This window comes from Oryctolagus cuniculus, chromosome 4 (genome assembly GCF_964237555.1).
Source record: "Oryctolagus cuniculus chromosome 4, mOryCun1.1, whole genome shotgun sequence".
NCBI classification, from domain to species: Eukaryota; Metazoa; Chordata; class Mammalia; order Lagomorpha; family Leporidae; genus Oryctolagus; species Oryctolagus cuniculus.
The window spans coordinates 69927574-69950935 of NC_091435.1; the positions used below are offsets into that span (position 1 = coordinate 69927574).

Sequence of the window (23362 nt, forward strand, 5' to 3'; positions counted from 1 at the left end):
TAAAAATATATATTTGGTACTGTTGTGTGTTATTCATAATGTAAGACCAAATAAAAACACAATATACATAATGTTTAAAAACTCAAGATGTCAGGGTAGTAGTATATTTTAGGAGAAGAGTTTGAAGTCTGTAAGTATCTGAGGTTATGTCAGAAAAATATGTGGTTTTGGTCAGAGCTGGATAAGGTGCAGTGCTAGCAGGCAGTTCCCTAAGCATCAGGTGCATAAGGGGACAAACACCATTACGAAAACTTAAGAGAATGCAGGTGTTTTTAGTTATCAGTTTCTCCCAGGGTGTCTGCAGTGGAAAGAGTCTGCTCTGATTGAGAGCTGGCCCCTCAGCAGCAGGCTTGAACAACAACAGGTGCTTCTCAAGACACCTGCTAAGGCAGGCAAGTCCTGGTAACCCCTGGGCTTGACAGTTAATTAACTAGTTTCTTTCTTTTTTTCCCCCAAGTATTCTTATGATAGATCAATGTTTTATTTCAGTGAACTTCAAATACCTGGAGTCATTTTAAAAATTTTTTCATTTATTGGGCCAGCACCGTGGCTCACTAGGCTAATCCTCTGCCTTGCGGCGCCGGCACACCGGGTCTAGTCCCAGTCAGGGCGCCGGATTCTGTCCCAGTTGCGCCTCTTCCAGGCCAACTCTCTGCTGTGGCCAGGGAAGTGCAGTGGAGGATGGCCCAAGTACTTGGGCCCTGCACCCTATGGGAGACCAGGATAAGTACCTGGCTCCTGCCATTGGATCAGTGCGGTGTGCCGGCCACAGCGGCCATTGGAGGGTGAACCAACGGCAAAGGAAGACCTTTCTCTCTGTCTCTCTCTCTCTCTCTCACTGTCCACTCTGCCTGTCAAAAAAAAAAATTTTTTTTTTTCATTTATTTGAAAGGCAGAGAGAGAGATAGAGACACACAGAGAGGAATTTCCTATTTGGTGGTTCATTCACCAAATGCCTGCAATAGCCAAGATCCTGGAACTCAATCCAGGTCTCCCACATGTGGACCAGGGACCCAACTATGTGAGCCAAACCTGCTGCCTCCCAGCAGGAAATTGGATAGGAAGCACAGTTGGGACTGAGACCTAGGCATTCAGAAATGGGGTTGGATTGTCCCAGGGAGTTTGAGTTACTGTGCCCAATGCCCGACTCTCTTTTTTCTTTTCTTTTTGAAGTTTTATTTATTTATTTGAAAGGCAGACTTACAGATAGGCAAAGGCAGAGAGAGGTCTTCTATCTGCTGGTTCACTCCCCATTGGCCGCAATGGCCGGAGCTGTGCCGATCCAAAGGCAGGAGCCAGGAGCTTCTTCTGGGTCTCCCAGATGGGTGTAGGGGCCCAAGGACTTGGGCCATCCTTGGGCCATCTTCTACTGCTTTCCCAGGCCATAGCAGAGAGCTGGATCGGAAGTGGAGCAGCTGGGACTCGAACTGGTGTGTATATGGGATACTGGCACTGCAGGCTATGGCTTTACCTGCTATGCCACAGCACCAGCCCCCCTCTTTTTTTCTTTTAAGATTTATTTATTTATTTGAAAGGCGGAGTTACACAAAGAGAGAAGGAGAAGCAGAGAGAGAGAGAGAGGTCTTCCATCCACTGGTTCACTCCCCAGTTGGCCGCAATGGCCAGAGCTGTACCGATCTGAAGCCAGGAGCCAGGAGCTTCTTCTGGGTCTCCCACGTGGGTGCAGGGGCCTAAGCACTTGGGCCATCTTCTGCTTTCCCAGGCCATTAACAGAGAGCTGGATCAGAAGTGGAGCATCTGGGACTCGAACTGGCGTCCATATGGGTTGCTGGCACTGCATGCTGTGGCTTTACCTGCTACGCCGCAGCACCGGCCCTCCTCATTTTTTTTTTTTTTTTTCCGATATTGCATTTGTCCTCTCTGAGCCCCTTCAGGTTGACTCCTTTGTGTTTCTGAAATAATCCGTAATCTCTAATGGCTTCCTTTATTTCTGTCACAACAATTATGTCCCGAGCACATTTTTCCCTCCAGGCTCAGCATTAGCCATTTTCTAATGAGCCATGTTATTTCTTAGTGAAGAATGGTATTTATTTATGTTGTGGGTGACGAGAGGGTTAAAGTTACTATTTTGTTGGAAGAATGGTATTTAGGGGTCACTTTCCGGGTGCCACGAGTGCTAGGAATAAAGAGACTTTGTTCTTTTGATTGGAGATTTTTGTTTGGGGCTAAAGCTGCATTTCTTTGTGTAGATAGAGCAGGACTTCAGCTTCAGATTCTGCCTATGCCCCTTGAAAACTATATGACCTTTAAAAAGCTGGTTGAATCACTCACCTTTGCCTTTGTTTTCTCATTGGGATTTTTTATAATAATTAAATGAACTACATGAAAGTACTTAGAACACTCCCTCCCATGAATGAAGTATCCAATTTTATATAAAGGATATTTATATAATATATTACATATAATATATCCAATTATATATAATATAATATATATTCAATTATATATATTATATATATAAAAAAGAGGGGGTGGTGCTGTGGCATAGCACATAAAGCCATAGCCTGCAGTGCCAGTATATATATATTATATAATATATATTATATATATATTAAAAATATCCCTAAGGATATTTTATATATCCTTAGGGATTTATACTGGTGCAAAGGGGGTGATTCTGGATGTTAATCTCTGTGTTTCCCCTGAGAAGGTGAAATCACTCCGTGTGGGAAAGGCAACAAGACAAGGACTTTTGTGCAGCCTCCTTGTCCTTTTCCAGACTGTGCTGACTGGGTTCTCGGAACCGCCAGGCTGGCTGGAGCCCACCCGGCAGTCTCGCTGAGGGTTTCTTCTGTACCTTGTATTACCTCTTGTAATAGTTGACCCATTGATTCTTGCCTCTGGTTATGTCCCTAAAGGAAGTCACATTTTCTCTCAGTAGAAGAATGGAATGTAGAAGAATAACAGTGTTTTAAGATTGACCATATATTTGTTGATATTTAATAACATGTTTTCAGGTTACAGATTACAAACAATATAAAAGTTTGGACTTGTTCTCTTTTTGCATTCAAGAGCAGTATGGTGAAATTCTCAGATGTCAGTAAATTGTATGTCACTGACATTGTCTCATTTTTATTTCCAACAAAGTTTAAAATAACAAAAATCAATTTTTTCCAAGATTAAAATAACTGTAAAGAATTTGTTACAGGCTGGTGCCACGGCTCACTAGGCTAATCCTCTGCCTGCGGGCCAGCACCCTGGGTTCTAGTCCCAATTGGGGTGCCGGATTCTGTCTCGATTGCTCCTCTTCCAGTCCAGCTCTCTGCTGTGGCCTGGGAAGGCAGTGGAGGATGGCCCAAGTGCTTGGGCCATGCACCCACATGGGAGACCAGGAGGAAGCACCTGGCTCCTGGCTTCGGATCAGCACAGCGCGCCGGCCATAGCAGCCATTTGGGGGGTGAACCAACGGAAAAGGAAGACCTTTCTCTCTGTCTCTTTCTCTGTCACTGTCTAACTCTGCCTATCAAAAACAAAAAAGAATTTGTTATAATTATTAATACTCTGTAGAAATTCATTAAGTTTGAATATACAAATAAATTAAAATTGTCAAAATAAAAACCAGCCACACACTAAAAGATAGTGACTATTAACTTTCCATGTATTTATATATATCCTGTATGATAAGAAATATAATTCAGTCAGCAACAAAGGTAGAAATATAAGTGTTGAGCTAGAGAGAAACTTACTTTATTTAGCAACTGTTAAAGAGGCCTTGGCTTTTGTAAGCATATTGCTTTATCATGTGGAACTCCAAAATAAATCAAATCCTGATTTTTGTGGGGATCTCTGCTTAAAGAGGCAGTCTTCTGATGAGGTAGTATAATCTTAATAAATTATGTCCTGGGTCACAGTTGTTGTTCTGGGTTCTGAGTGGCTATTGGAAACCTGTATCCTTCCTGGAGCTGCTTCTGCTGTTCAGAGCTCTAGGAATCTCTAGGGCAGAAAATTCCAGCATTGTCTCCATGCTTTTGCTCTCCTCCCTCTGCGCACATACAAACAATGTAGCAAAGAATATTGCTGTATAGTTTATATAGATTTGTAATACTGTTCTGCTAAGCCTGATTGCAGTACTGTTCCAGTTGAATACTAACAGAGCAATACCTTTCATACTTTAATGCCTAACATTAAATTTATTGTAGAAATGATGAGTCGTTATTAAACCTTCCCAGAAACTACAGATAGCATCAGGTATTGGATACATTTTATTGCCTAATCTGTTAGTCCTTGACAACAAAGCCAATCGTGTTGTTATAAGTTTGCTGTGAAATGAATTTCGCTTTTCCTCTTCTGTCCCCCACTATACTGGTATGTGACTGTTATCTCTCTCTCTCTTTTTTTTCCCTCTCTGCTTTAGTTACTGATTTTGGGAGATGGGTGAGTTTTCTTCCTTGAATGATGGGGTGGGTGTTGGTTGGGAAAACTAACTGGCTTTGGCTCCTCTCACTTGTCCACCCCCAAGTTCTGCTGGTTCCGTCCCCTGTCCCATTTCCCTTCTGCTTAAGTGATTCCCATGATGTTTGCTATCTGCGAGTTCTTTTTATATGACATTCTTCATATGTTGGTTGTTTATTAATGTGTAAGATGATGACTTCAGAATGCTATATATTAACAGATATTTTATGGGTTGACATTTAGCAGCACTGGAAATGTGATGCAAATCTCACAAACTTAATGGTGTAGATATTTTTCCGAGAGCAATATCTCAAAGCATCTTTAATATTAAAGCCCTCAGTGTAAAATCTAAGCTTAAAATCTGTTTTTATTTCATTTTAAAACTGGATTGTTTGCCTTTTAGGCCATAGGGAAAGAGGAGTCCCCAAGTGAGAAACGGTTCAAAAAGAGTCCTCTGCTGACTTCAGAGAAAAGGTCAAGTAGAGTTCCATCAACATCACTGGACTTGAATAAAAATGAGTATCTTTCTCTGGACAAAAGCAGCACTTCCGATTCTGTTGATGAAGGTAAAGAATTTCTTATAAATTTTAATTAAATGTCAGTTATGCCTTTTAATGTTTATCTTTGTAGTAAGTGTGTGCAGATTGAGAAACTAGTTGCATTAGATACAGTTGCAGCTTATAAAGAACCAAAAAAGGAACTGAAGTTTATAGAAAATAGAAAAAAGAGGCTTCTAAATATAACCCAGCTTCACCTCCTTCAGAAGCCTGAAATTTGGGGCTGGCGCTATGTCATAGAAGGTTGAGCCTCTACCTGCAGTACTGGCATCTCATATGGGTACCGGTTTGAATCCCAGCTGCTCCGCTTCTGATACAGCTCCCTGATGGTGCGCCTGGGAAAGCAGCATAAGATGGACCCAGTCGTTGGGCCCTTGCACCCATGTGGGAAACTGGAACAAGGTCCTGGCTTCTGGCTTCAGCCTGGCCCAGCCCTGGCTGTGGTGGCCATTTGGGGAATGAACTAGCAGATAGAAATTCTCTCTCCCTCTCCCTCTCTCTCTCCCTCCCTCCCTCCCCCCTTCTTGCTATCTCTGTGTTTCAAGTAGATAAGTAAATATTAATTAATTTATTTTTTAAAGAAGATTTATTTTATTTGTTTGAAAGAGTTGCAGAGAGAACTAGAGAAAGAGAGAGAGAGAGGCCTTCCATCTATTGGTTCACTCCACAAATGGCCACAGTGGTCAGAGTTGAACCTATCTGAAGCCAGGAGCCAGTAGCTTCTTCATTTCTGGGTCTCCCACATGGGTGCAGGGGCCCAAGGAGTTTGGCCATCTTCTGCTGCTTTCCCAGGTGCACCAGCAGAGAGCTGGATCGGGAGTGGAGCAGCTGGTACTCAAACCAGCACCCATATGGGATGCTGGCATTGGAAGGCAAGACATTAACCCCCTGCACCATGGCACTGGCCCTGATAAGTAAATATTAAAAAAAAGCTTGGAATTTGAAAAATCTCCATCACATTAAGCTTTTCCAATTCCAAGCCTTTAGGCAATGGAGGAGTACCAATGAAAAGGCAAATATATTATAAAACTCTGCCTTCACTCTATGTGCCATACAGTACAAAATGCTCACATTTTATAGGTTATGTGTCCTGTTAGTTCATCTAGGCTCCTTCTCATTTTACAGGTAGGGAAGATAAGACCTGGAGGAGTTAAACATGAAACCATGCATCTAGTTAACCTATAAATCTAGGGTTAGTGATCAGGTCTCTCAGTTTAGTTTTCTTTTTACCTCACCCCAACACTTCTCAAATTCTTTTCTTCTTTTCCTTTTAACAAAGAGACATCTAGCAAAGATTATCTAGGCCTGTTGTGTGTAGGATTATGAAAGCAAGTAGTCATAACTGGAATGCATTCTCAGATGAAATACTAATTTAAGTGATTGAGTTGCTTCCAAAAGGGAATAAAGATGATGCTTCAAATTTCTGGCAAGGAAATACTTCTATCAGTAAATGATTTTTTAAAGATTTATTTATTTTTATTTGAAAGACAGAGTTACAGAGAGAGAGGTAGAAAGAGAGAGAGAAGAAAGAATGAAATCTTCCATCTTCTGGTTCACTTTCCAAATGGCTTCAATGGCCACAGCTGGGCTGATTCGAAGCCGGAAGCTTCTTCTGGGTCTCCCACATGGGTGCAAGGGTCCAAGCACTTTGGCCATTCTCTGCTACTTTCCCAGGCCCATTAGCAGGGAACTGGATCAGAAGCAGAACAGTTGGGACTGGAACTGACACCCATGTGGTATGCTGGCACTGTAGGCAGTGGCTTTATCTGCTATGCCACAGCACTACCCCATAGCACTCCTTCTTAATTACCCCTGTTGTAACCACACTGGGGAAAGAACAAGTTGGATAGAGGAGAAAAATGTCACCTTTAATACTAATAGTGGAAGTTAGAGGATACTGTTGTGTGTGAAAGATGAGAGGGCTGCCGATGGAGCTGACATATGAGATGGACCCATCAGTGCCTGGCAGTGGCCTACCTCTTCCCCAGCCGGAGGCAAGATCATTCGCAGAGGAGCATCAACTTCTATGGGCACCTGGATCTGGGAAGAAGGAAAGACAGAGGTGTACTAAACCTGCCCAGTGAGCTCCTTCCATGTTTTACTAAATATTAGTCAGCATGGGCAGTCATAACAAAATTCCACAGACTGGGTGGCTTAAATAACAGAAATATGGGGGCCAGTGCTGTGGCACAGCAGGTTAAAACCCCAGCCTGCTGCGCCATCATCCCATATGGGTGCCGGTTCAAGTCTCAGCTGCTCCTCTTCTGATCCAGCTCTCTGCTATGGCCTGGGAAAGCAGTAGAAGATGGCCCAAGTCCTTGGCCCCTGCTCCCATGTGGGAGACCAGGAAGAAGCTCCTGGCTCCTGGCTTTGGATCAGCTCAGCTCTGGCTGTTGTGGTCATTTGGGGAGTGAACCAGTGGAATGGAAGACCTCTCTCTCTCTCTGGCTCTACCTCTCTTTGTAACTCTGTCTTTCAAATAAATACAGTAAATCTTTAAAAAAATAACAAATATGTTTTCTTATAATTCTGGAGAAGTCCTAGATTGAGGGCCTGCAGAGTCAATTTCTGACGAAGATGTTTTTCCTGTTTTTTGTGCAGATGACTTCCTGTATTCTTGTGGCTTTCCTCCCTGTGTTCTTGAACACCCCCCCACACACACACACACACACTCACACACAGTGAGTTTGAGTGAAGGCAAGCAAGTGAACCTACTCTCTAGTGTCTCTTTTTATTAGGGCACTGATCCTACCAGACCAGGGCCCTGCTGAAATCACGGATTTAACTTAGTTATTTCCTTAGAGGCCCTATCTCCAAATACAGCCACAAGGAGGGTTAGGGCTTCAGCATATGAATTTTGGGGTGACACAAATATTCAGTCCATAACATTAATCTACTTCCTATAGGCAGAGCTAGTAAACCGGTAGAGAGAGGCCAGTAATTAGCCTGAGTGCCTTTAACTTGGAAGGAGTGGGGAAGAGGCATCTCCACTGCAGCTGTGGCACAGCTGGTAAAGCCGCCGCCTGTAGTGCCAGCATCACATATGGGTGCCGGTTCAAGTCCCAGCTACTCCACTTCCAATCCAGCTCTCTGCTATGGCCTGGGAAAGCAGTGGAAGATGGCCCAAGTCCTTGGGCCCCTGTACCCATGTGGAGTCCTGGACGAAGCTCCTGCTTTGGATCGGCACAGCTCTGGCTGTCGTGGCCAATTGGGAAGTGAACCAGTGGATGCAAGACCCCCCTCTCTCTCTCTCTCGGCCTCTCCTCTCTCTGTGTAACTCTTTCAAATAAATAAATAAATCTTTAAAAAAATTAAATTAAACAACATAAATCATTTCCCATTTTCTATAAATATGTTTACTATATTAAGATGAGATTTCCCTACAACACTTAATTTTTTTTAAAGGTTTATTTTTATTTGAAAGGCAGAGTTACAGAGAGGCTGAGGCAGAGAGAGAAGGAGTGAGAGAGAGAGAGACAATCTTCCATGCACTGGTTCATTCCTCAGATGGCTGCAACGGCCGGAACTGCACCGATCCCAAGCCAGGAGCCAGGAGCTTCTTCCTGGTCTCTCACACGGGTGCAGAGGCTCAAGGACTTGGGCCATCTTCCACTGCTTTCCCAGGCCATAGCAGAGACCTAGATCAGAAGTGGAACAGCCAGGCCTTGAACTGGTGCCCATATGGAATGCCAGCACTGCAGGTGGCGGCTTTACCTAACCCTACAACAGTTAATTTTTAAAATCTCTTTAATTTTTAAAATATTTTAATCTTATTTTTAAAAATCTATATAAAATTATACACATTTATGATGTCATGTGATGTTTCAATACATGCGTACATAGTACAATGTGCCAATTAGGTTAAGTATATTTATCTCCTCAATTATTATTTCTTTATGATGGAAATATTTAATATCCTTTCTTCTTGTTTTTTTTGAAATATATAGACTAGTGGTTTGTAAAGTCATGCTCTGCTTAGTGGAACGCTAGGACTTATTTCTCCTATCTGTAACTTGCCACCTATTGACCAACCTTTCCCTTCTCTGTCTCCTGCCTACTTTCCCAGGCTTTGGTAACCATTATTTAAACATACCTTTAAACTTCCAAAGGCAAATGTTAGTTTGTATATTACAATGCTTTCAGAGCTGACTAAGATCAAAGATTTAAAATTTCTCATGTTTCAGACTTTAAAATTATGTTATAGACACATGATGATTGTGCTGCTTTCTTGTAACCAGGGTAAGAGAGAGAGAAAGAGAGAAAGAGAGAAAGAGAGAAAGAGAGAAAGAGAGAGAGAGAGAGAGAGAGACTGACTAGAGGATATAGTTAAAAAGTAGTTATTTAAAGGCCAATTTGTAGCAACTTAATATTCTTTCTAATTTCTCTAAGTACCAATAAACTGGGATTTGTCATTAAGTATTTTTTTTAAATTGTAAGATCATTGCAGTTGAACTTGGTGCAGTGGAAGACATTGGGAAAGATCAAAGTTATTGAGTACTTTATTACCACTCATGCCTTAGTATGCAGCAGGGCATTAATTAGTTGTACCCTGCCTACTGAACTTGGGACTTTAGGAAGACCTATTCTGGCACCCAGTGGCCAAATAGGTAAGTGACACCAAAATAAGGAATTTGTTTTTTTCCTTTCTCACCTACTCTTTTCTAAGGATGGTCCTTACAGAGTAATTTTATTATTGAGTTCCTATAAAAATAACATTAATGATAAATTCCATAAAAGGTTTCCTCAAAACTCAGTTCTGTATCTAGAAATAAATAAGGAATAATTGCCTATGAGCCCCAATCACAGTTTGATCATTGCCAGGACCCCTGTCAAGACTGGCTCCATAGCAGTAGGAACCTACATGTAACATGTCGTCCTCTGTTGTGGAAGTTTTCTTTTAAAGTGTAAGCAATGGTGATTTGTTTGTATTAAATTATTGTTAGATATCAAGTTAAATCACTGTTTTTCCCTAAGCAGGTTCCACAGTCTTGGGCTTGTCATAGTGTTCATGGGCATGAAGATGAATTCACTTTTCATTTTCTTAAAATTGTGATGTAATGAAGACACTTAAAGTCAATTAACTGGGAAGACAATGGGAAAGGTGGAAAGACTAAACTGTCCTGGAAGATTTGGCAGTGGGTGTGTGGGTTTAGGTGGGGAGCAGATCGCTTTAAACCAAGCATCATTTTTATTTGAAAAGATAGTATTGTGGTCTGTTTTGAGCATGCCTAGTAATAAATGAGAAGATCTCCCCCACTTTTCCATCTCCAGTATTTGGGGGACAGGATAGTCTGATGTAGCCACTTCCTGTGGGCCCATATATCTCTGACACGGATCTGCAAAGGAGCATCCTGAAATATCTCATGGAAGGACCCGAAGTAGTTCCTAGCCCAGTCCCTTTGATGTTTAGTTTAGCTGAAGTACAGATAGAGCAAGTCAGGCTAGAATCTGCAGGGGGTTGACTTTTCCTTTAATGCTCTTACTTGGTAATAGGTGGTTCAGAATCTACCAAGATTGAAGGGTGTCCTTTTCCAGGGTATTTTACTACTTCCAGAAAAGGGTGCCGCTGAACAAAATGCTAAGCCTTGTATTTTACTGCTTTTACTCATCCTAACTCAAAACTTTGATCTACAGTAATTCTCAAAATAAGCTACAGAATTTATTTATTTATTGAAAAGTTCATTGCTGATGGACTTTCCCCAGCCAGAGAAAGCTGACAGACTTGGGCCAGGTTAGGGAAGGAGTCCAGAACATCTAAGAAGAAGCTGGAGTCTGCTGGCTAATAGCAATGAGTTCGCACAATGTATCCATATCCACAAGAAAATGATGGCTTTATTTTTGAGGCTATAACATTTCTCCCACTGATAGAACCTACCACTTCCATCTTCCCTGTTCCATGACGTCATGGGCAGTCCTGTGAAACCTGTTGCAGGAGGTAGAGCCATGAGTGGAAGCTGACAAACTGGCTGAGAGCAGAGACACTTGTGTTATGGTGCAGAAGTTGGTAAGACAGGGTTTCCTACTAAAGTCATTTATGTTAAGAATGGAAGCTGACTTATGTGGGAAGGGCACATAAGAACAGGAAAATTGGTCTCCATAAACTGCAGCTGATGGAACAAGATGAATGAGAGGCATAGCCATACAATGAGTGACAGGAGTTGGAACATCAGGCAATGCTTGTTAGTTAATAAAGGTGAGGAGAAGCACACTCTGGAGAAGGTGAGAGAAAAATGTCATGAAATGGGCTAGCATGTCAGGGAGGCTGCCATGTGACTGCACAGTCACCCGAGTAGGACCTCTGAACAGCACACTCCAATTCAGCTGTTTTTCCAGTGTAAAGAATGCCTTGAGTCAAGAAGACAGTAGGTCACCAGTTGTTAGAGAATGGAAGATCTAATTGTGTGCCCCTGATTGCTAAGCCAAGCTGCAAATCAACTGCTTTTTCTTACATATAGTTTTACTTACCCTTAAACATTGCCAGTGTATGTTTCCAGCTTCATTCCTGTCTAGGTACTTGTCCTATATTTATGTGTCTCGCTCTACACCATTACCACTGGCCACTTTCAAACTGATATGTTTGAAATAGTATTTCTCCTTTATTGGAAGTACTAACCTGCTACTCAGCCCTTTCCCCGTTTTAAAAGCATTACTTGCTAACTTACTATGCTATAGCAGTGCAATTGATGATGTTGTTTGGATAGGACAAAGTATCAGGAATTTCATAAATGCGTCACTCCCAGGGAAAATAGTTTATTTCATGCATGTATTTCCTTGAACAAATATGCATTCAAAAGATATATTGTTGGCTTCTGGTTGGGAGACCACAAATTCTATTTTACCAGTTGTAATTCCACACATTTTACATACTAATGTTTAAAAAACGTGAACATATTATATTAAAATAGGTATATGAGTAAAATTTGTTTCCTTTTAAATATAAGCAAAAAGCTTGCTTCTGAAAATTACAGTTCCAGGACTCCTTAGAGAAATGGCTAGTTCTCAGGCTGAGGTAGGGAAGGTATGAGTTGATCCAGAGGCATGTTTGGCAACAGAAAGTAAGGAAGGAGGTCTGGCAAAAGAGCACAGGCGGGCAGGCATTTGGTCTTGAGGCTGAGAAGCCAGCATCCCCCATCAGAGTCCTTGCTTTGGCTCCTGACTCCAGCTTCCTGTCAGTGCAAACCCTGAGTGATGGCTCAAGTCACTGGTTTCCTGCCGCCTATATGGAAGATCCGGATTGAGTTCCCGGATTTGGCTTGGAATGGTTCTGGCCACTGTGGGCATGTGAGGGAGTGAACCAGAGGATGGGAGCTCTCTGTCTTTTTGTTATCTGTCTGTTCCCCTGCTTCCCAAATAAATTTTAAAAAATGAGCACAGGAGTCAGCCTGACAGAGCTTCTCATGGCCAAAATAAGTAATTTGAGCAACAAAATAATTAGTGATAGTATTATTGGATAATAACATTAAGAATAAAATAACCTTTCAAGAATCCATACTGACAAAAATAAGTGACTGAATAAATGCATATATTGTAGGGGAGGGGGAGAAGAAAGCACAAATCTTCCCTATGTATTTCCAAATAATATACTCACTGTGTATGTACCTTCTCTTTTGGGTAGTGGAGCTTAATTCTCTTTCCTTTGGGTATAGGTTGTGCTTAGTGACTCATTGCCAATGAATAGAATATGGAAAGGAGAAAATAGTAACTTTATAATGGAAAGGTCTGCTTATGCAACTGATCAAGTTTAAAATCATCATCAGTCATATTGAGGTATCCTGTACTACCTGAGTTTGATTATAAGGGCACTTCACCTTTATCATATTCTTTTCTAAAATCCATAACCCTCATCTAATCATCAAGGAACATCAGATGATGTCTCAAATTGAGGGAGATTCTATAAAATACCTGACCAATATTCTTCAAGTGTCAAGGTCATAAAGAGACAAGGAAAGGGGCCAGCACTCTGGGATAGTTGGTTAAGCTGCTGCCTGCAACACTGGCATTTCATATGGGTGCCGGTTCATGTCCCAGATGCTCCATTCCTGATCCAGCTCTCTGATAATGTGCCCCGGAAGGCAGCAGAAGATGGCCCAAAGTAAACCAGCAGATGGAGTTTGAATTGGATCCATGTACAGAAAAAGGACATTACTGGGAAAATTAAAAAAGAACACAGCCTAGTTTAATTAATTGTAAATCTCAAATTATTCCAACATAAAAATTTTTTTAAAAGGTTGCAAGTTCAAACTCTTATATATAAAAGTAAATCCTAAGATTTTCAGAAGTAATTGATTCATTTAAAAATAGCCAAGCACCAGGGCTGGCGCTGTGATATAAAGCCGCTGCCTGCAGTGCTGGCATCTCATATGGGCACCAGATAGAGTCCATGCTGCTCCACTTCTGACCCAGCTCTCTGCTGTGGCCTCGGAAAGCAGTAGAAGATGGCCCAAGTCCTTGGGGCCTTGTACCCATATGGGAGACCTGGAAGAAGCTCCTGGCTCCTGGCTTCAAATTGGTGCAGCTCCGGCCATTGCAGCCATCTGGGGAATGAACCAGTAGATGGAAGACCTCTCTCTCTCTCTCTCTCTCTCTCTCTCTCTCTGCCTCTCTGTAACTCTGCCTTTCCAATAAATAAATAAATCTTTTTTTAAAAAAATATGGGGAGCTTTTGTCACAGTTCTCAATTTGTATCGATGAGTTATAATCCTTGAAATAATAATAATCATGGTCCTGAAATCATTACAGTTTTATATTGGATTGCTTTTGCTGCTTTTATTATACCAAGCACCTATTCCTGCTTCTCTCTCTCTCTCTCCCTTTCTTTTCTTTCTCTCCCTCTCTTCTTTTGATTTTTCTGAGTCAAACTCCTGATGGTATAAACTGTAGGGCAAGACTGTGTGCTCCAGAGCTGAAGTGGGTTCAGGTTCCAGATCTGTCACTCACTAGCCATGGTGCCTTGGCAATTCTCTCTGTGCCTCAGTTTCTTCATCTGTACCGTGGAGATGGTGACAATGATAAATACCACTATTGCAGTGAGGAGGAGTAAAAACTTGTAAAATGCTTAGGGTAATGTCTGATATTTGTATAGTAGTAACTATGTAATTATGGGTTATTTTATTTTTAAAAATATCTTTATTTACTTTCATTGTATTTGAAAGGCAAAAGGACACACAGAGAGAAGCACACAGATAGAAAGATCTTCTATCCATTATGTCCACTAGGTCATTCCCCAAATGCCTGCAATTTCCAAGGCTGGGCCAGGCTGAAGCCAGGAACTTGGAACTCTTTCTAGGTCTCCCACGTGGGTGGCAGGAACCCAACTATGTGAGCCATCATCTGCTGCCTCTCAGGGTGCACATTAGCAGGAAGTTGCGCCCAGAAGTGGAACCAGGACTTGAATCCAGGCACTCGATATGGGATATGGTATCCCAACTTGCCAAAAGCCTACCCCCAAGTATGAGCTACTCATATAAGGAATGTGAAGAAATGAATAGATACTACTTCATTTGCCAAGCACTAGTTTTCAAAATCATTATCAAGTTCCCAGAAAAAAATAGAATATTGTATTAGGAATTATTTAGCTTTGAAGAATTCTTTTCAGAAGATTTTTTTTTCAGTTCTTTCAATACATGGTATTGAGAATATGTTGTGAATATATTGACCCTTGTCTTAGGGGAGCCTACATTAAGACCAGTTGAAATATTCTTCAGGCTGACAAGTGAGAGTGTGTGGCAGGTTCAAAGCCCTTGATAACTTAGGAGTTACTGATAGTAAGTGCATGCTAACTGCTAACTGTATCTGCTAACTGTTGTGATAGATACCATCATATTTGTCTCAATTATTGTTCTTGTCAATGATTTGAAATACTCTTTTGAGGGAGCTTGAGCTCATTCAAGTTAAATATTTCTACATATGGGAGATACATCGTTAACTATATGTTATATATGGTACATAATGTACCATTATTTATATATGCACAATTATATATGATACATGTTTTTAATCCCAATTGGAGTTTTAATAGTATCTTGGAATATGCTGACCATTGTAATTCATTTAAAAATGATTTTATGCCAAAAACAAAACAAGAACATCCCCAAAACTTGAAATTACCTTTCTTTGATTTCTTTTCTGTGTTTCTGTTTTTTCTAGAAAATATTCCTGAGAAAGATCTTCATGGAAGACTTTATATCAACCGTGTTTTTCATATCAGTGCTGAGAGAATGTTTGAATTGCTCTTCACCAGTTCACGCTTTATGCAGAGATTTACCAATTCCAGAAATATAATAGGTTGGTCCTTGTGTCTTACATAATGATACATTTGGGAGAATTTTCTGATTCTTAGAGGGCTGAGCTTATATAAACTGATTTGTTATGAGGAAAAATTTGACATGTTTTGATTTCTTTTGATGACATATAAACTGATATTTAAATGTCTGGTTGAATTCACATGTTAACAGTTTAATTATTTAATTAGGCAGAGCTATCTTCAATTAAGTTCTGATCCTTTGAGAACTAAAACTACACCTATTTACATTATTTATTAATATAACAGTTCAGTTAGATTGAATTTTAGTGTCTCATTGTAGAACAATTAGATGCTGGTATAGTATATGCTGGAACAATCACTTTGCCAAATGGTATGACAGTATCTTCCAAAGCTATGAATTTGCTGTGCTCCAGTAATTTCACTCCTATCAGGGCTCCAAATTCAAAACAGTCCAAATATCCATCAATAATAGAATGGATAAACAAATTGTGTATGTTCCCACAAAAGAATGATATGGCAACTAAAAAATAAACTACTGCTACTTATAATAATATGAGCAAATCTCACAGGCACAATGTTAAGCAAAAGAATCCAGATACAAATGGAGGATGGCCCAAGTGTTTGGACCACTGCCACCAATGTGGGAGACTAGGAGGAAGCAACTGGTTCCTGCCTTCAGACCGGGCCAGCTCCAACCATTGCCGCCATTTGGGGAGTGAACATATGGATAGAGGACCTCTCTCTGACTCTCTCTCTATAACTCTGCTTTCAGGAAAAAAAATCTTAACAAAAGAATACATACTATAGAATTTTTTAAAATATTTATTTATTTATTTATTTACAAAGCAGAGTGTCAGGGAGAAACAGAGATTTTTCCATCTGTTAGTTCCCCAAATATCCACAGTGCCTGAGGCTGTTGAAGCCAGGGGCCAGGACAAACTCCATCTGGGTCTCCCATGTGGGTGGCAGGGAATCAAGCACTTTGGCCATATTCAGCTGCTTTCCCAGGTGCATTAGCAGGGAGCTGGATTGGAAGTAGAGCAGCTGGGACTTGAACCATGGCTCCTATATGGGATGCCAGTGTTGCAAGTGGTGGCCTAACCCACTGTGCCACAGTGCTGGCCCCTCTAATTTCTTTTTATAAAGTTAAAACAGGCAATTTATGAGAATAAAGTCAATATAGTGGTAGTTACTTACCATTGTGGAGAGTTATGTGGGTAAAGTCTAGGAGGAAGCTTTTGGGGTGGGGGTGGTCTGTCTTGATCTAAGTGTGATCAAATGTGTGTTTCCCTTGTGAAAATTGTGGACCTTGGGGCTGGCATTGTGGCTCCAGCATCCCATATGAGCACTAGTTTAAGTCCTAGCTGCTCTGCCTCTAATCCAGCTACCTGCTAATGTGCCTGGGAAAGCAGCAGAAGTGCTTAGACCCCTGCCACCCACATGGAAACCTGATGGAGCTCCAGGCTCCTGGCATCTTCAGCCTTGCCCAGCCCTGGTCATTGTGGCCATTTTGGGAATGACCCAGTAGATGGAAGATTCTCTCTCTCTCTCTCTCTCTCTTTCTCTCTCTGTCTATAACTCTGCCTTTCAAATAAATAAATAGATAAATTTTTAAAAAATGGCGTTATATGCTCAAGATTACAGTATCTGTGATATGATTCAAAGAAAGTATAAAAGAAGGTTGCATTTAGGAAATTACTTAAATTCATAAAAGAATTTCATTGATAATGTATTAAAAGTTCTCTCTTGGTAAACATCTTAAATAAGCTTCTGGTTAGTTTGAAACTGAATCTGTCCTCAGTGTTGCCAGATAGTTTATTGATTCGGGGAGCAATGGTTTAGCTTACTCTATGAAATTAGAACAGAGCAGTGGCAGATTCATGTAAGGTGAGTCAGTTGACATAGTCAAAGAAAAAGTGCTTCTGCAGTCAATTAAATACATCAGGGGGTTTTAATAACCACTTGATATTATTATTTATTTGAAACTTTTGTATAAATGTAATTATGGATGATAAAATTGATGTGGATTCTAGATGCAAAAATCATGTTTTCCTATTATCTATAATAGAGTAACAAAGAGATTTCTAACTGATAGCTATTGAGTCTTGTGATTATATTGAGTTGCATGATTTTAAAAAATCATTTATTTCTCTTTTGCTCTATTTAACTTGTTATTATCTTATCTGAATTTATTTTATATTTTCTTATTTTCCTTTTCTACCTGGAGAACTGTTGGGTATATAATTTCCTTTCTTTCTTTTTTTTGAATTTTAAATGTATTTGCTAGGCAGAGAAACAGAGACAGAGACAGAGATCTCTCATCTAATGGTCCACTCCCCAAATGCCAGCAACAGCTGAGGCTGGGCCAGGCCAGCGCTGGGAGCTGGACAGTCAATCCAGTCTTCCATGTGGGTGGCAGAGACCCAACAACTTGGGGCATCGCCTGTTGCTTCCCAAGGTGCGCACTGAAAGGAAGCTGAAACATGAAGCAGAGCTGGGACTCAAACCCAGGCACCCTGCTGTGGGATGTGGGCGTCCAAGGCCCATGAAGAACATCTTACTCTGTGCTGGTACTCAATGAAATTTGTCTTTTGAAACACAACTATGGCCGGCGCCGTGGCTCACTAGGCTAATCCTCCGCCTTGCGGCGCCGACACACCGGGTTCTAGTCCCGGTCAGGGCGCCGGATTCTGTCCCGGTTGCCCCTCTTCCAGGCCAGCTCTCTGCTGTGGCCAGGGAGTGCAGTGGAGGATGGCCCAAGTGCTTGGGCCCTGCACCCCATGGGAGACCAGGAAAAGCACCTGGATCCTGGCTTCGGATCAGCACGATGTGCCAGCCATTGCACGCCGGCCGTAGTGCGCTGGCCGCGGTGGCCATTGGAGGGTGAACCAACGGCAAAAGGAAGACCTTTCTCTCTGTCTCTCTCTCTCACTGTCCACTCTGCCTGTCAAAAATAACAACAACAAAAAAAAGAAACACAACTACACTTGTCGTCTGCTATCACATCAAGCTTCAATATGGGTGACTATATTTGCTGTTATAAATGACTTTTGGAAGCGAAGGATTCTGGTTACTTTCAAATCTAAATGGGCTCCTTGCTAGTTATACCTATAATTAGTAAGAAGCTTTGCCCTCCAAAAGAATCTTGTTATGATTTCAAATCACAGTGTTATCCTCTGAACTTACTACCTGGTAATCAGAGTTATATTTTTAGAGGATGAGTTTCAGGGGCTTCTTTTAAAAAATATTAAGAACTTTGTTTTAAATGTTTTTGTTTGAACAGTTATGTTTGGATTTAATTCCAGGATTGAAATGACTACTACTGGGTCTAATTTTTTTTTCTTCATTAGGTAAATTTAAATCAATATTCTCTTTAATCTTTTGTTTATAACTGTATGACACTACTTGTAATTGAAAGGTCAGTTTTGGCTGGCTCCACTGCTCACTAGGCTAATCCTCCACCTGCGGGCCAGCACCCCGGGTTCTAGTCCTGGTCGGGGCGCCAGGTACTAGTCCCGGTTGCTCCTCTTCCAGGCCAGCTCTCTGCTGTGGCCCGGGAAGGCAGTGGAGGATGCCCAAGTGCTCGGGCCCTGCACCCGCATGGGAGACCAGGAGGAAGCACCTGGCTCCTGGCTTCGGATTGGCGTGCAGCGCCGGCTGTGGCGGCCATTAGGGGAGTGAACCAATGAAAGGAAGACTTTTGTCTCTTTCTCACTGTTTATAACTGTCTCTCTCTCACTGTCTAACTCTGCCTGTCAAAAAAATTAAAAAAAAAAAAAAAAGAAAGGTCAGTTTTAAATCTTTCTGCTCAACTTTTTCATTTGGAAAAAAGCAAACCTTCAGAAAAGCTGCATGAATAGTTTAACAATATTCATACCTTTTCCTAGATTCACTGATTTTTAAATTATGGTAAAATATACATAACACAACTTACCATTTGTAAATGTACGGTTTTGTGACATTAAATAAATTCATATTTTATGCAATCATCATCACCATGCATCTCCATACCTTGTTCATCTTCCTAAGCTGAAAGTCTGTATATCTTAAGCAATAGGTTGCTATTTTCCCCTCCCCCCAATTTCTTATGACTGCCATTTTATTTTCTGTTTGTATAAATTTGAGGTATCCTGGATATCGCATGTATGAGGAATCTTAAATATTGGTCCTATTGTGACTGGCTTATTATAGTTAGTATAATGCATTCAAGGTTCATCCATGTTGTAGCATGTGTCAGAATTTCATTTAGGCTGACTAATATTCCATTGTACGCAGATACCATGTTTCGTTTATCCATTTGTCTGTTAATGATGTTTTAGGGTATTTGCATCATTTAGATATTGTAACAAATGCTTCTCTGAACATTAATGTACAATATCTGTTTGAATCTTTGTTTTTTTTTTAAGTTTTATTTATTTGAAAGGCAAAGTTATAGAGAGACAAAGGCAGAGAGAGAGAAAAAAAGAGAGAAAGGTTTTCCATCTGCTGGTTCACTCTCCAAATGGCAGCAACGGCAGAGCTGAACCGATCTGAAGCCAGGAGCTTCTTACGGGTCTCCTTCGCGGATACAGGGACCCAAGGACTTGGGCTGTCTTCTTCTGCTTTCCCAGGCCACAGCAAAGAGCTGGATCAGAAGTGGAGCAGCTGGGACTCTAACCGGTGCCCATATGGGATACCGGAACTGCAGGCAGTGGCTTTACCCACTACCCCACAGTGCCAGCCCCTGAATCCTTGTTTCAGTTCTTAGGAGTGAATACCTAAAAGTGGAATTGCTACATCAAGCGACCATTCTATGCTTATTTTTTGAAGAGAGGGCCATACTGCTTTCCATTGTGACTGCACCGTTTTACATTCCCTTCAACAATGCAAAAACTTTTCAATGTCTCCACACCCTTGGCAACACTTATATTCTGTTTTTTTTTTTTTTTTTTAATAACGGTTAACCCAATGGATTTGAAGATTTGCCAATTTAAAAACTTATTACATTGAAGTGTTTTTAAAGTATCAGTTTTACAAGTCCTTCTATTTATTATTTTAGCTAAATATATCAAAATGGCTCACATGTCCTTTTGTGTACTATTGCCATTTTTTTTTCATGCCAGATGTTTTATATTATGATGAGCTTTACTGAGGTATTAGAAGACTGACTATTCCAAGATGATGTTCTAGTACATAATATTCAGTAGGCCTTGTTGGTGACATTGCTGAAAATACAAAATGGAGAAATACTTTTCTCTTGTTGTTGAGCATTATATTTTTAACAGCAAAATCCAATGATATGTTTAAATTCTGTTTAACAGTCTATTATTAGTATCATTTTCCTGAAACAGACTGATTTTGACCAAAGTAATCTTCAGGAAAATATTTTAATAATATATGGAAACATATTTAAAATTAATTGTATGTCTTCTTTCATGTTCACCTAAGTAAATCGTTTTTACAGCACATCCTAGGTTTGTGAGGGTACCTTTTAAACTTAGTTGTAAGGTTTTGCCAGATACTCAACAGGCAGCTTCAGGATCCCTCATTAAATTCCTAGGCTTAGTTTTATAAAAGAAGTTGAGTAAAATTGGTTATATCATAAAGCCTTGCTGTATTCCTTTGACAATGGATAATGGGGTAGGTGAAGGCTTTTATGCTTTAGGATGTTGATGAATAGAAACCAAACATACTGAGAAATTGCCTAAATCCATTTGTGCTCTCCTTCAGTTATTTCTTCAGGTCTTTGAATAGAGTGTATAATGCTCTTATCTCTACTTCCCTAGTTTTGGGGCGGCATGAAATGACCTTCACTGTATAGTGCTGTGTTCTATAGCTATAATCACTGTTCGAAGGGTGTTTTCACTCACTGTGTTTTCCCTAAGTAATAAAAGGAGGATTTCTGCTAATATCTTGCCTTAAATAGAAAGGATTCTATATCCTTCTTAATATAAAAGATTATATAATAGCTTATATTCCGTTGCCCTACCTTGATTAAAGATTTCAGCAGGCAAGCCACTAATTAGATGATTTCTCTACAAGTTGGTACCAGGGTCATATTGTTGGATAAAGACAAATATCCTTCAAAGTTTTTTTCTTAAAGATTTATTTATTTTACTTGAAAGAGTTACACAGAGAGAAAAGGAGAGGCAGAGAGACAGAGGGGTCTTCCATCCGCTGGTTCACTTCCAAACTGGCCGCAATGGCTGGAGCTGTGCCGATCCAAAGCCAGGAGCCAGGATCTTCTTCTGGGTCTCCCACATGGCTGCAGAGGCCCAAGGGCCTGGGCCATCTTCCACTGCTTTCCCAGGCCACAGCAGAGAGCTGCATAGGAAGTGGAGCAGCTGGGACTTGAACCGGCGCCCACATGGATGCTGACACTGCAGGTGGCGGCCCTACTAGCTACGCCACAGCGCTAGCCCCTCCTTCAAAGTTTTCCACTCAGTGGTGGGAATGTTGAAGTGTTCTGTCTCAGATGAGGCCAGGACCACTGTTTCTCTTCATATGTATTAGGATCTTTAAAAAAAGAAGCCTATAGAGTAACCAACTTTTAATTTTATGTTCAAAAAAAGAAAAAGTGTATAAATAGAAAATAATTTATAAATAAATAGATCAGAGATGGAGAACATGTCACATATGAGAAAGTTCATGGAAATGAATATTATGAAAAAACTATATGTGGTTTCCTATATTTTTTGTACCCAGACAAATCCTTATCTTATAATTCCAATTTTTCACAAATGAAGAACCATTGTATAAGGAGGGTAACTAATGTTTAAACTCTCTTTTAATGTTAAACTTACCAAACACCGTTATAAGGAGTTTAGGACTAGTCAGAAATAAAAATCTGGGGAGGTGGCAGTGGATTAAGTTGCTGCTTGGCTAGCCTGCATCCCATATCTGAGTGCCTAGGGAGTCCCACCTCTGTGTCTTCTTCTTATTTTTTTTTTAAAGATTTATTTATTTTGAAAGGCAGAGCTACAGAGAGACAGAGGCAAAGAGAGAGAGAGAGAGAGAGAGGTCTTCCATCCATTGGTTCATTCCCCAGATGACTACAATGGCCAGAGCTATGCTGATCTGAAGCCAGGAGCCAGGGACTCTTCTAGGTCTTCCACATGGGTGCAGGGGCCCAAGGACCTGGGCCATCCTATACTGCTTTCCTAGGCCATAGCAGAGAGTTGAATCAGAAGTGGAGCAGCCAAGACTTGAACTGGCACCCACATGAGGTGCTGGCACTGCAGGTGGTGGCTTCGCCCGCTATGCCACGGCACTGGCCCCAGTACCTCTGCTTCTAATCCAGCTTCCTGCTGATGCATCTGGAGACAGAAGATGATGGCCCTAGTACATGGGTTCCTGCCACCCATGGGGCATGCCTGGATGGAGTTCCTGGCACTTGGCTTTGGCCTGGCCCATATCTGGTACACCAGCAGATAGGAAATCTATGTGTTACTCTGTCAAAAACAAAGTAGTTCTAAAGATACATCTTTGAATCCATTTGAAGTCAGAACCTTCAAATTTCTAGAACTAACTAGTTTCTGTTTGCTGTGATTAGATGTAGTATCTACTCCTTGGACAGTAGAGCCTGGAGGTGACCAACTGAGAACCATGACCTATACTATTGTCCTTAATAATCCTCTTACTGGAAAATGCACTGCTGCCACTGAAAAGCAGGTAAGTTTGTCTGCTCTTCTGATATTCTGAAACAATCCTTCATGTGGGGAGAGAAGATGCCTGTCATAGTCACCAATTTACAACCAGGTTCAACAAATAAGTGGCAGGATAACAAAAGGAGCAGAAATGGTTGTGTCTTAAGAGACTTAAGAGGCATTATAAACCATACCAATTCAATTTAATGCAAACACAGCACCAGTTTAAAAGGTATTTATGAGATTTAAAAAATTGTTAATTTCTCATGTACAATAATGGTCTTTTAGCTATATTTTAAGGAAAATAAATTTTTTAAAGAAATACAGTTAAGAATTTATAAACATTTATCAAAGTATTTGTGGGTAAAATTGCAGTAATATCTGGGTTTCCTTTAAAAGTAACGTAGCCACACAGATGATAGTGGTGGAGTGTGGAATGTGGGGCTAGGGTACAGATGAAACAGGACTGGGCCTGAGTTAATGTTGGAGTTGGCTGATGAGGT

The 23362-nt window shown here is 40.8% G+C and overlaps 1 protein-coding gene across 5 annotated transcripts in view; it reads left to right on the plus strand.

Moving 5' to 3' along the window:
* The window catches only part of GRAMD1C (GRAM domain containing 1C), a 135816-nt gene that overhangs the window by 94960 nt on the left and 17494 nt on the right, over positions 1 to 23362 (plus strand). For all 5 annotated transcript variants that reach the window (XR_011387879.1, XM_008266922.4, XM_002716687.5 and 2 more), the window contains 3 exons: positions 4817 to 4979; positions 15117 to 15254; positions 22766 to 22884. Coding sequence is in view for 4 of the 5 variants with exons in the window: in XM_008266922.4 (XP_008265144.2) it covers positions 4817 to 4979; positions 15117 to 15254; positions 22766 to 22884 (420 nt within the window). In the remaining variant the exon portion in view is untranslated. The remainder of the gene's footprint in view (positions 1 to 4816; positions 4980 to 15116; positions 15255 to 22765; positions 22885 to 23362) is intronic.